Source organism: Sphaerodactylus townsendi, linkage group LG05 (genome assembly GCF_021028975.2).
Source record: "Sphaerodactylus townsendi isolate TG3544 linkage group LG05, MPM_Stown_v2.3, whole genome shotgun sequence".
NCBI classification, from domain to species: Eukaryota; Metazoa; Chordata; class Lepidosauria; order Squamata; family Sphaerodactylidae; genus Sphaerodactylus; species Sphaerodactylus townsendi.
Window position 1 is genome coordinate 133034211 of NC_059429.1, and position 13740 is coordinate 133047950.

Here is a 13740-nt window from a genome sequence, read left to right on the forward strand (position 1 = left end):
AAACCCACGTAATTCCTTTAGGGTGAGTCTTAAAAGTTCTTTTCTGTTTAAAGTTCTTTTCAGCGTGTTTACCCCAAAGATTTTCCAGTTTGGGGGGTGGGAATCAACCAAGCAAGAAGGTGGAGAAGAGTTAAATAGCTTCTCCCCCCTTGCTGAGCTGTCCAAAGCTCCTTTGCATTTAAAAAAAATAAACTGAGCATCACGTGGAGTCTGAGACGGAGCCCAATGAGGAACTGAAACCAAAAATTCAGGCACTCTTATCTGTAACAACACAAGCCTTTAGGCACTCTTATCAAGTCTGGGCTGTTGAAAGGGGAAAAAATGTTTGTAAGGGGTGGATCTCTCTGGGACAAGGCAGCAGATGCTTGATTTGAGGGGTGGATCTCTCTGGGACAAGGCAGCAGATGTTTGATTTGAGGGGTGGATCTCTCTGGGACAAGGTTGAGGGGTGGATCTCTCTGGGACAAGGCAGCAGATGTTTGATTTGAGGGGTGGATCTCTCTGGGACAAGGCAGCAGATGTTTGATTTGAGGGGTGGATCTCTCTGGGACAAGGTTGAGGGGTGGATCTCTCTGGGACAAGGCAGCAGATGTTTGATTTGAGGGGTGGATCTCTCTGGGACAAGGTTGAGGGGTGGATCTCTCTGGGACAAGGCAGCAGATGTTTGATTTGAGGGGTGGATCTCTCTGGGACAAGGCAGCAGATGTTTGATTTGAGGGGTGGATCTCTCTGGGACAAGGCAGCAGATGCTTGATTTGAGGGGTGGATCTCTCTGGGACAAGGTTGAGGGGTGGATCTCTCTGGGACAAGGCAGATGTTTGATTTGAGGGGTGGATCTCTCTGGGACAAGGTTGAGGGGTGGATCTCTCTGGGACAAGGCAGCAGATGTTTGATTTGGGTCTTTCAAAGGTTAACTTTGTTTGGTACCTGGCCGGCAGGCTAGATCTTTGCCTCTCCCTTTGTGGATCTCTGGAGGGATACTCTGAAGTAGGTTATTTTTTTGGCTTGAGGTGTGTGCGTTTGTGTGTGTGTGTGGGGGGCGCATTCGCCAACCAAAGGTCCCTTGTGCACAACAAATGTATAACCGGTTGCGGTTGGGATAAAGGAGTCTGCTTTCCTGTTTTTGCGTCCACGTGCATCTGTGCAGGCAGCGATTGGAACCCATGGAAACAATCCGTGTAAAAAGACCCGAGACGTTTTCTCAGGGTCTTTCAAGGCGTGAGTCCCTTCTGAACCAAACACCACACAGTCCACTCCATATGAATAAAATATATTTTTGTTTTATTCTAAAGTAAGCAAAGTCAACAGCATTGGTAACTGCATTCACAAAACAGGCAGAAAAATATTTGAAAGGCAGTGTAACCTCTTTCTGTGGGTTCTGTGGGGCAGTTCTTGGAAGGAGTTGCAAAGAACTAAATTTAAAACAAAACAGTTTACTTCTCTTAACAAATAACCCTTTGAAAACATTGAACATTTACACTTCACAGTCCTGTTAAGTTTGCATTTTCGAGTCCTTCTATTTACAGTCTACTGATATTGCCAAGGCCAATTCTTCGTTGCTGGTGGTTGGCTTTTGAAGACTCCAGAGGCTTGGTGAACGGGATTCAAGATGATGAAGGTTCCCAGAAAACTCTCACCATTTACATACACAAAAACCAAAGGTTCGCCACCACAGGACTAGCCTGAGCCATCTGGAGTGTGCCTTTCCTTTTCTCTAGCTACTGAGTAACCTTAACTAGCTACTGAGTAACCCTTACTAGTCATGATGTTTCTAGATGAACATGTAGCTTCAAATAATGTTTTAAAAATATTTCTTTTATTATTATTTTCTCATGTATATAAAATATCAAAATACAGAAAACAGAACCCCTCCAAATCGAATACACAACACGAAAACAAAAAAAAACATTCAATGCATATGAAATACTATATTAAAATTTTTTAATTTAGAGGAGTCTTACTTTCCCTTACTTAATTCCCTCTGTTATAGTAATAATATATTAACTACAAACACAATACATATTACTTGGAAGGGGGGGGGGAGGAAAGTGTCTCGCCATTAATTTTTTAAATCCATGAAATCTGCAAAAATAATCAAAATCAAACGGACCAGCTTCCATTTCTCAGCTTCATCTTTGAAGGATGTTAACCTATAGCAGTGGTGGCGAACCTATGGCACGGGTGCCAGAGGTGGCACTCAGAGCCCTCTCTGTGGGCACGTGAAAACAGAGTCACACCCCCCCCCCCCACATCTAGGCTGGCCTGGGCCGCTGGGCTCGATTATTAGCATTAAACCTAAGACCTAGTTTTGGGGAAGCAGCGTAGGTATTTTCAGGCGAAGAACTAAAGTGCGATCCTTTACCCAGGAGTAAGCTTGGTTGCTGGCAATGGGGCTTGCTTCTGAGTAAACCCCTCCTAGGGTTGTGATTCACCCGTTGGAAGAGTTGCACGGTTGCTTCAAAGCAAAGCCACCGACTACCACCAAGCTTACTCCCGAGTAATGCACGCCTCAGAGCCAACCGGTTTTTTCTAAATTAAAACCTCAGCATTCAGGTTAAATGGCCGTGTTGGCACTTTGCGATAAATAAATGGGTTTTGGGTTGCAATTTGGGCACTCGGTCTCGAAAAGGTTTGCCATGACTGACCTGTAGGCAAATGATGTAACTCCCCAGAAGTATGGGTGGGCCCAGTAGGTTTTTGGAATGGGTGTGTGTGCGGGGAGCCGGGCGGGGGCACGGAGCTGGTCATGCCCCGGGAGCCATTTTTGCCCGGTACGCCTCTGCTTGAACGATCAGGTCATATGAAAGGCTGAGACCTAACTCACTCGAGAGCAGCGTGAAAACGTGCTGCTGTTGACAAACCAAGGATGTGTGTCTGTGTAGGGCACTTCCGATATTCCTTTGAGAAGGAGGGAAGGAGGGGTTTGGGGTCTCTTCTTTCAACCTGGTTCTTTTTTTTTTTTTAAACATATTTTAGGATTTTGTGATGAGGACCGAACTGGAAACCCTCGCGCCAAGCATCCACGGGCACTGAAACCACCGTAAATCCCCCCTTTGTTGCCTGGATTCGCTAGGACTTTTCCAGAAGATGCCCCGACAAAATGGGGCGGTTCCGTCCGTGCTGGAGAGCCTCCTGGAACAGCTGGAGTTGCATCTGGCTTGCTCCAAGTGCAGCCTGCAGGTGAACGAGAGCACGTATCAGCTGACGGAGGTGGAACACAAATGCGTGATGGAAATCCTGCTCGCCAGGCCGAAGGGCAGCGGGAGGAAAAGATGGCGGAAGGTTGGCAGGAGGCCGGGTTTTCCCAACCCAGCCAGGTACGCAGTTTGTCGCTATTACGTGGCAGGCTCCGGCTGCCCACGGCATCGGAACTTCTGCAGCTTTGCCTGGTGCCCAGAAGAGGTGATTGTGTGGACGTTTGAGAGGCAGACCGGCATGGAGAGGCACGTCCTTAAAAACTTTGTGCGGCACGCTCAAACCGGCGGCCTCGCGAACGGCCTTTCCGTGCCTGTGCGCGACAGCGTCTCGGAAGAGATCCGGAGCGAGTTTGGCGGCGCTTTCCGGGAGATTTGCAAGCTGTGCTTCCATCAGAGTCCCTCAACGATCTCCCCGAAGGGCTCGAATCGGACGTGTGCCACGCACTGGGAAGGTCTTCTGGTCCACGTGGTCACCAGCGGCAAGATGAAGGAGCAGTACACGGAAATCCGACCCTGTCCGTCAAATGAGAAGAACCTGAGCTATTGCGCTTATGTCTCTGGTGGGAAACCGTGCAAGCACGGGGCGAATCGGTGCAGCTACGCTCACAGTGACGTGGAAATGGCCGTGTGGGAGGCAGAGCAGAGCCATGGTTTGGTGCGCTCAGATCTCCTGCCACCTTCAGTGGATGGCAAGCCGGAAGGGCCACCACCCGCGCAGCCTGAAGTCCAGCTCTACTGCAGAGTATGTCTGGTTACTTGCAGCTCCCAGGATAGCTTTGAGAACCACTGCTCGTCGGTGGAGCACGTGCAGATGATCACCACAGACGCCTTGGTCCAATGGAAGCACCGGGCCCCTCCGTATGGCCTGAGGAGCTTTGCTTTGTGTAAACGGTAAGCCCAACGGTGTCTGCGACTCTTTCTTATTCTGCCTTGTGTATCTTTTAATTGTAAGCTGCCTTGAGCACGGCTCTGAAGAGGCGGTGCAGAAATAAGTATTTAATGGGAGGGGGCCAGTTAAGCAGAGAACAGAGGAAGTCCAGAGTCTTCACAGGAAGTCATGCATAAGAACATAAGAACAAGCCAGCTGGATCAGACCAGAGTCCATCTAGTCCAGCTCTCTGCTACTCGCAGTGGCCCACCAGGTGCCTTTGGGAGCTCACATGCAGGATGTGAAAGCAATGGCCTTCTGCGGCTATTGCTCCCGAGCACCTGGACTGTTAAGGCATTTGCAATCTCAGATCAAGGAGGATCAAGATTGGTAGCCATAGATCGACTTCTCCTCCATCAATCTGTCCAAGCCCCTTTTAAAGCTATCCAGGTGAGTGGCCATCACCACCTCCTGTGGCAGGATATTCCAAACACCAATCACACGTTGCGTGAAGAAGCGTTTCCTTTCATTACTCCTAATTCTTCCCCCCAGCATTTTCAATGCATGCCCCCTGGTTCTAGTATTGTGAGAAAGAGAGAAAAATTTATCTCTGTCAACATTTTCTACCCCATGCATAATTTTATAGACTTCAATCATCTCCCCCCTCAGACGTCTCCTCTCCAAACTAAAGAGTCCCAAACGCTGCAGCCTCTCCTCATAAGGAAGGTGCTCCAGTCCCTCAATCATCTTCGTTTGCCCCTCTCTGCACTTTTTCTATCTCCTCAATATCCTTTTTGAGATGTGGCAACCAGAACTGAACACAGGACTCCAAGTGCGGTTGCACCACTGCTTTATATAAGGGCATGACAATCTTTGCAGGTCGGACTTCTTTTTTGTCAGCTGATCAGTGGATGGAAACTGTGGTGAAGGGGGTGGGATGTGATCGTCCTGGGGAAAAAAACTTGAAGAGAAAAACACGGCCTCTGTTACTTAGCAAAAGTTCCGACTGCAGCGTTTGTGACGATTCCTAGAGCTACCTGGAAACAATAAGAGTAGCGTTCTGTTCCCCAAGCAAACTAAAATCAGGTGCCTTGCACTCAGCCAGAACAAAGTGCAAGACCCACAGACAAATAAGCAACATTTCAAAAACATATTGTCGAAGGCTTTCACAGCCGGAATCACTGAGGTGCTGTGTAGTTTCCGGGCTGTATGGCCGTGTTCTAGCAGCATTCTCTCCTGACGTTTCGCCTGCATGTGAGCTCCCAAAGGCACCTGGTGGGCCACTGCGAGTAGCAGAGAGCTGGACTAGATGGACTTTGGTCTGATCCAGCTGGCTTGTTCTTATGTTCTTATGTTCTTATGCATCTGTGGCTGGCATCTTCAGAGGATCTGAAGATCCTCGCATCAGATCCTCTGAAGATGCCAGCCACAGATGCAGGCGAAACGTCAGGAGAGGATGCTGCTAGAACACGGCCATACAGCCCGGAAACCACACAGCACCCCATTTCAAAAACGGTTTAACAATATTGAAAGTTTAGAACTCTGACTCCTCCTCCCATGAATTCTAACTAGTAAAGAATACTTGCAATGCTGAAAACGTTTGGAGATTGTTTGAAGAACTTGCAGACACCAACTTTTCCTTATCTGCTTCTAAGGAAGTCTGCGCTGCTTTGCCGCCTCTGAGATCTCCCGGTGTCTTCTACTTGGACTCTGTTTCCTTGCAATCCTGTTGAACTTGCTTACTCTGAGTTCTATGCATCTCTAAGACTTGGGTGCTGTGTGGTTTCCGGGCTGTATGGCCGTGTTCTAGCAGCATTCTCTCCTGACGTTTCGCCTGCATCTGTGGCTGGCATCTTCAGAGGATCTGATAGTAGGAATGGAAAGCAAGTGGAGTATATATACTGTGAGGTCAAAGGTGCGAGGCCACCTCTGGAATAGAAGTAGCCTGGTATGTGAGTCACAAAGAAGTCTGTAGCCTGGGAGTATCAACCAAAGGAAACAAAGACCAGGATACTTCTATTCAGATCCATTCACCTATTGACCTTGCTATTTTCATTGTTACTCCCAGGCTACAGACTTCTTTGTGACTCACATACCAGGCTACTCTATTCAGAGGGCCTCACCTTTTGACCTCACAATATATATACTCCACTTGCTTTCCATTCCTACTATCAGATCCTCTGAAGATGCCAGCCACAGATGCAGGCGAAACGTCAGGAGAGAATGCTGCTAGAACACGGCCACACAGCCCGGAAACCACACAGCACCCCAGTGATTCCGGCCGTGAAAGCCTTCGACAATACATCTCTAAGACCTTTAATGTCTGAGATATTGCTGTCTCCAGCCTTCCCCAGACGCCTGAACTAAACAGACAGTCACTCAGGAACTGCTAACTAGTAAGAATGCTATAGTGCTTTGCCTCTAGAGGGCTTCTTAAAGGGACAGGGTCTAATTGAGGTTCCCTCCCACAGAATCTGTACAAAAGGCAACTAAACCCATTCTAACTAAGGGTACAACTGAGGCTTAAATAAGGAAAATAGTGTGTCTCTAGGGCAGTGATGGCGAACCTTTTCGAGACCGAGTGCCCAAACTGCAGCCCAAAACCCACTTATGTATCACAAAGTGCCAACACGGCAATTTAGCCTGAATGCTGAGGTTTTAGTTAAGAAAAAAAGGCGGTTGAATTTGCGTGCATTACTCGTGGGAGTAAGCTTGTGTGAGTAGTTGTTAAAGAAACTTTTGCTTTTAGGAAGCTAAATCCAAATGCAATTCTTTGAGGCCGGGTGAATCCGTTTAACCCTAGGAGGGTTTACTCAGAATCAAGCCACATTGCCAGCAACCGAGCTTACTCCCAGGTAAAGGATTGCGCTTTAGTTCTTCGCATGGAAATCAGTGGGGCTTAACAGCGCTTAACAGGGTTGCCTACCCTGCTTCCCCAAAACTAGGTCTTAGCTTTAATGCTAATAATCGAGCCCAGCGGCCCAGGCCAGCCTAGATGTGTGTGTGTGGGGGGGGGGGGGGGAGAGTGATTTTCCACCCCCCACATGATGAGCTCTGTTTGTGCGTGCCCACAGAGAGGGCTCTGAGTGCCACCTCTGGCACCCGTGCCATAGGTTCGCCATCACTGCTCTAGGGGCACGACGAGTAGCTCTAACAATTGCCAGAAACCCTCTAGCAATCCTACAGTAGAGTTTCTGGTGATTGCTAGAGCTACCCTGCATTAAAAAATCATAACACAAGGCCTAAAAACAGCTCTTGAAAGAGATGTGGGCAAGAAGAGAAGGAACAGGCTGCCCAAAGGATGGGATAAAACCTCTCTTTGTAGCTCAGATCAAGGGCTTTCCGCTCTGGGCAAAGTAAAAAGGAGGGGAATGTACATCCTTTTGTGTAATTCTTTTTGTCTCTGGGCTGGTTGGTGTTTGGTGTGATCGGTGTTTGGAATATGCTGCCCCAGGAGGTGGTGATGGCCACTCACCTGGATAGCTTTAAAAAGGGCTTGGACAGATTGATGGAGGAGAAGTCGATTTATGGCTACCAATCTTGATCCTCCTTGATCTGAGATTGCAAATGCCTTAGCAGACCAGGTGCTCCGGAGCAGCAGCAGCAGAAGGCCATTGCTTTCACATCCTGCATGTGAGCTCCCAAAGGAGCAGCAGTGGCGTAGGAGGTTAAGAGCTCGTGTATCTAATCTGGAGGAACCGGGTTTGATTCCCAGCTCTGCCGCCTGAGCTGTGGAGGCTTATCTGGGGAATTCAGATTAGCCTGTACACTCCCACACTGCCAGCTGGGTGACCTTGGGCTGAGAATCACAGCTTCTCGGAGCTCTCTCAGCCCCACCTACCTCACAGGGTGTTTGTTGTGAGGGGGGAAGGGCAAGGAGATTGTCAGCCCCTTTGAGTCTCCTGCAGGAGAGAAAGGGGGGATATACATCCAAACTCTTCTCTTCAAACTCTCTCAAAGGCACCTGGTGGGCCACTGCGAGTAGCAGAATGCTGGACTAGATGGACTCTGGTCTGATCCAGCAGGCTAGTTCTTATGTTCTTATGTTCTTGGTTTCTTCCCGCAGAGCTGAAATTTGTGAATATGGGCAGGACTGCACAAAGGCGCATTCCCCGGAGGAGCTCGAAGAGTGGATCCAGAGGGCGAAAGCGGCAGAGGAGAAGAAGAACTCCGCCAAAGAGGGTGGCCTCCTCTCTTACCAGGACCGGCTTCTAGCGGAATACCAGCAAAGCCACAACGAGGTCTTAATTGTAAGTAGTTGGCTGGGGAGGGGAAACTGGAGTGTCTCTTCCTCAGTACTCTTCCTTAGTAGAAACCATAGAATCCTAGGCTCATTCCGCACATGCGGAATTATGCACTTTCAAACTGCTTTCAGTGCTCTTTGAAGCTGTGCGGAATGGCAAAATCCACTTGCAAACAGTTGTGAAAGTGGTTTGAAAACGCATTATTTTGCGTGTGCGGAAGGGGTGCTAGAGTTGGAAGAGACCCCCAAGGGCCATCAAGTCCAACCCCCTGCCATGCAGGAACACACAATCCAAGCACTCCTGACAGACGGCCATCCAGCCTCTGTTTAAAAACCTACAAAGGAGGAGACTCCACCACACTCCGGGGCAGTGCATCCCACTGTCGAACAGCCCTGACTGTCAGGAAGTTCTTCCTAATGTTTAGGTGGAATCTCTTTTCCTTCCCCTTGAACCCATGACTCCTGGTCCTAGTCTCTGGAGCAGCAGAAAACAAGCTTGCTCCCTCTCCAACATGACATCCCTTCAGATATCTAAACATGGCTATCATGTCACCTCTTGACCTTCTCTTCACCAAACTAAACCTACCCAGCTCCCTAAGTCTCTCCTTGTAGGGCATGGATTCCAGACCTTTGACCATTTTGGTTGCCCTCCTCTGGACCCATTCCAGCTTGTCAATATCCTTCTTGAATTGTGGTGCCCAGAACTGTACACAATATTCCAGGTGAGGTCTAAACAATGCAGCATAGAATCATAGAGTTGGAAGAGACCCCAAGGGCCATCCAGTCCAATCCCCTGCCATGCAGGAACACACAATCAAAGGACTCCCGACATATGCTGATCCAGCCTTTGTTTAAAAACCTCCAAAGAAGGAGACTCCACCACTCTCCAAGGCAATGAATTCCACTGTCGAACAGCCCAATTCGTTATCCTTCTCCAAGCTAAGCCATCTAGTTTTTTCAATGTTTCCCTGTAGGATTTGTTTCTCAGACTCTTTGTTGCCTTGTCTGAAGCTGAGTTTTCTGGGAGCCCCAGTATACTCCAGCAGGAGCTGTAGGGTAGATAAAAGGTGGGATAGAAGCAAATTCCTCCATGAAAATAATGCTTTATGCCCAGTGGTGGGATCCAAAAATTTTAGTAACAGGTTCCCAAGGTGGTGGGATTCAAACTGTGGCCATTAAGCATGCAATGGGAATTTCATTTGGGGCCGAGGCACGACTAGCAGTTAGCTGGGCATTCTGGGGGGCGGGGCATTCCTGGGCGGGGCTGTGGCAAGGACGCAGCCGCTGTGCCGGTCCTTAGGCGGGAAACAAATGCACACAGGTGCAGGCTGCCGCGCACGCTGGTGCACCTCCTGCTAGACTGCTTCAAGTTCTGCGCGCTACTGCTGAGAGGAGGGGCGTAACTAAGGCAAAAATCACGTGGCAAAATCACCGATTAGTAACCCCCTCTCGGCACACACAAACAATGAGTAACCTACTCTCGGGAACCTGTGAGAACCTGCTGGATCCCACCTCTGGGTATACCTCTCATTCTGAAATCACGCAATGGTTAACACCATGTGAACCGGTGAAGGTATGTCAGTAGTGATCAGTCGCATAGCTGGGCACCGAGAATGAGTTGCATTTGATAAGAACATAAGAACATAAGAACTAGCCTGCTGGATCAGACCAGAGTCCATCTAGTCCAGCATTCTGCTACTCGCAGTGGCCCACCAGGTGCCTTTGGGAGCTCACCTGCAGGATGTGAAAGCAACGGCCTTCTGCTGCTGCTGCTCCTGAGCACCTGGTCTGATCTTTTCTTCATCCATGGCAACAAACAATTATGCAAGCTGATTAAGATTCCTGGGTACACCTACCAAACTCTGCCTTTACCTTGTCACCTCTTCCACCAGATTTCGGAACAGGTCGACGGTGTGACCGTTACCTGCCAGCAGCCCCTGCAAGTGCAGTCAGAGGAGAAGAAGATACAATATCAGTGGGTTTTCCGGGTTCATTCCCAGGTAAGTGTGAAACACACGGTTGAGGCCATGGAGTATAGAATCATAGAGTTGGAAGAGACCCCAAGGGCCATCAAGTCCAACCTCCTGCAATGTGGGAACACACAATCGAAGCACTCCTGACAGATGGGCTGTCCAGCCTCTCTTTAAAAACTCCAAAGAAGGAGACTCCACCACTCTGCGAGGCAGTGAATCCCACTGTCGAACAGCCCTGACAAAAAGTTCTTCCTAATGTTTAGATGGAATCTCTTTTCCTGCACCTTGAATCCATTACTCTTGGTCCTAGTCTCTGAGGCAGCAGAAAACAAGCTTGCTCCCTCTTCGACATGACATTCCTTCAAATATCTAACATGGCTATCTTGTCCCTCCTTAACCTTCATTTCTCCAGACTAAACATACCCAGCTCTCCAAGTCTCTCTTCGTGTACCCTCTTTTAGGTGCTAGGCCAGTGGTGGCGAACCTATGGCATAGTGCCGGAGGTGGCACTCAGAGCCCTTTCTGTGGGCACACGCAAACAGAGTCGCCCCCATCCCCCCCCCCCCCCACACACACACATCTAGGCTGGCCTGGGCCACTGGTCTCAATTATTAGCATTAAACCTAAGTCCTAGTTTTGGGGAAGCAGTGTAGGTAACCCTGTCAAGCGCTGTTAAACCCCACTGATTTTCATGGGAAGAACTAAAGCGTGATTCTTTACTTGGGAGTGAGCTCGGTTGCTGGCAATGGGGCTTGCTTCTGAGTAAACCCTCCTAGGGTCATGATTCACCCGTTGGAAGAGTTGCACGGTTGCTTCAAAGCAAAGCCACCGACTACCACCAAGCTTACTCCCGAGTAACGCATGCCTCAGAGCCAACCGTTTTTTCTAAACTCAAACCTCATTATTGAGGTTAAATTGCTGTGTTGGCACTTTGTAATAAATAAGTGGGTTTTGGGTTGCAGTTTGGGCACTTGGTCTCGAAAAGGTTCGCCATCACTGTGCTGGACTAAAACACATCTTTTTACCTCAGCTTTTCACAATAGGGCTTTATCACACCAGCTTTTTTAACAGTCTGCTTTGATTTCATGGATTGTCTTTATGTCATTTATGTCCAGCCGCTCACGTTAGATTGCTATGTTGTTTTAATTGTAAGCCGTCCAGAGTCAAGCTGGACTCTGAAGAGACGGCACAGAAATATTCTGAGCGAAATAAATGTGTTTTTCTAAAGATCCAAGGGCCTTCTGTCTGTCAGGAATCAGAACCTATGACCCAAATTGCAGACAATTAGTGTGGGTAACCCACAGTTCTCTAATAAGCTGGCAGGTAGTAGTTATTTGAAGACAAAATGCAAGTTCTGTTCTTGTTGCCAAATGCCTCTGGGAACCCCACAAATAGCATAGCTTTATCTCACTTCTTCTCCCAGGAACTGGTATGTAGGAGTACACTCAGAGGTGGGATCCAGCAGGTTCTCACAGGTTCCCGAGAGTAGGTTACTAATTATTTGCGTGTGCCGAGAGGGGGTTACTTATTGGTGATTGTGCCATGTGATTTTTGCCTTAGTTACGCCCCTCCTCTCAGCAGTAGCGCGCAGAACTTGAAGCAGTCTAGCAGGAGGTGCGCCGGCGTGCGTGGCAGCCTGCGCCTGCGTGCATTCGTTTCCCACCCAAGGACCGGCACAGCGGCTGCATCCTTGCCACAGCCCTGCCCAGGAATGCCCCGCCCCTGGAATTCCCGGCCACACCCCCGTCGTGCCCCGCCCAGCCCATTGGCACTACGCCACAGTTTGATTCCCACCACCATGGGAACCTGTTACTAAAATGTTTGGATCCCACTACTGAGTACACTGCTCTTGAACCTGGGAGTTCTACTTATTCCCCATGGCTGACGGTCCAATCCTTCATGAATCTGTCTTACAAGAAGCAACCGGCCTCAGGATTGTGAACTGAGCATGCTCTCAGGGCAGCCCTCTGTCTAGTACATTTTTATCCTGATTTTTTTCCCTTTCCGATTTTATCTTCACGACAACGTGGCTAGGGAGACTAGGTGAGAAACGATGGATCGAGATCAGCTGGTGGGTTTCACGACAGCGGGGATTTGAACCCAGGGCCTCTTGCAGCTCTAACCACTATGCCACTGACCACCCTGGCTCCTTGCTGGGGCATTGATATGTGTGTTGGTTGTGCTTTTCTTCAGTGCTTCTGAGGCTGTTTCCTTCTGATTTCAGAAGCCCCTAAAGCATGTGGCTTTATTGAAGAGGACTCCTGGAGCTACCTTCTTCCTGGTTGGGGACGGGCTCCCTCCGGGCCTCACCTACTCCTCCGGAGAGAGATACAAACCTCTGCCCACCTCCCCTCCCGTTTCTGTGATACGAGTATGTGTTTCGTGCTGCACTTTCGGAGTCTACGAACAGTGGCTGGTGTTCGACTTCGGCAGCCGTCCGGTTTTGGTGCAAAAGCTCCAGGCTAAGATTGGTAAGAAGGAAGCTCACTGGCGCGTGGATCCGGCGGCAGAGCACAACAGCCAGTTTGTGAACTTTGAACGATGGCACAGCGGCAACCGGGTGGTGGTGCCCGGCGTGCCGCGCACTGGTAAGGAGATGGAGCTGCTGGCCAAATATAAGATCCCATCGCTGTCCCTGGATTTCCAGCACGGTGCCGAGTGCAAGCCAATCACCCTCGTCAACTATCGCGAGCAAATGCACAACTTCCTGTTCAGAGAGGAAGAGGCGGAGCAAGCTCTTATCACAAAGTGAGTGGCAGCCCTTGCAGGTGTCTTCCGTGGGCATCCCGTAAGCAACTTGATCAATAAGAATTGGGGTTACAAGGGGGTACTACGGGTTGTTACTGTATTTTATTGTTTTTTATGGTTTTGTTGCTACTGGAGCAGCAGTGGTGTAGGAGGTTTAAGAGCTTGTGTATCTAATCTGGAGGAACCAGGTTTGATTCCCCGCTCTGCCGCCTGAGCTGTGGAGGCTTATCTGGGGAATTCAGATTAGCCTGCGCACTCCCACACACGCCAGCTGGGTGACCTTGGGCTAGTCACAGCTTCTCGGAGCTCTCTCAGCCCCACCCACCTCACAGGGTGTTTGTTGTGAGGGGGGAAGGGCAAGGAGATTGTCAGCCCCTTTGAGTCTCCTGCAGGAGAGAAAGGGGAGATATAAATCCAAACTCTTCGTCTTCTTCTACTATGGGTTGTTACTGTATTTTATTGTTTTTTATGGTTTTGTTGCTACTGTATTTTATTGGTTTTTGTGGCTTTGTCGCTGCTGTCTTGGGGACTTTTTAATTGAAAAGTGGTTTCAAATCAACCTGAACTAAAGAGCAGGGGTCTCCAACATAATCATTTATTATCAGTGCAGAAGACTGGCATTGAACTTTCACCTTCCTGGCCTTATATTTTCAAGCTTGCACCTTTTTGACTAGAGTCACCGAGCCTTGGCTGGGCTAGTTGTTGTGGGTC

General features: G+C 49.1%; 1 protein-coding gene across 3 annotated transcripts in view; it reads left to right on the forward strand.

The window, feature by feature from the left end:
* The window catches only part of HELZ2 (helicase with zinc finger 2), a 68903-nt gene that overhangs the window by 11527 nt on the left and 43636 nt on the right, over nt 1-13740 (forward strand). For all 3 annotated transcript variants that reach the window (XR_007244680.1, XM_048498868.1, XM_048498869.1), the window contains exons 2-5: nt 2977-4088; nt 8132-8315; nt 10201-10308; nt 12506-13029. Coding sequence is in view for 2 of the 3 variants with exons in the window: in XM_048498868.1 (XP_048354825.1) it covers nt 3088-4088; nt 8132-8315; nt 10201-10308; nt 12506-13029 (1817 nt within the window). In the remaining variant the exon portion in view is untranslated. The remainder of the gene's footprint in view (nt 1-2976; nt 4089-8131; nt 8316-10200; nt 10309-12505; nt 13030-13740) is intronic.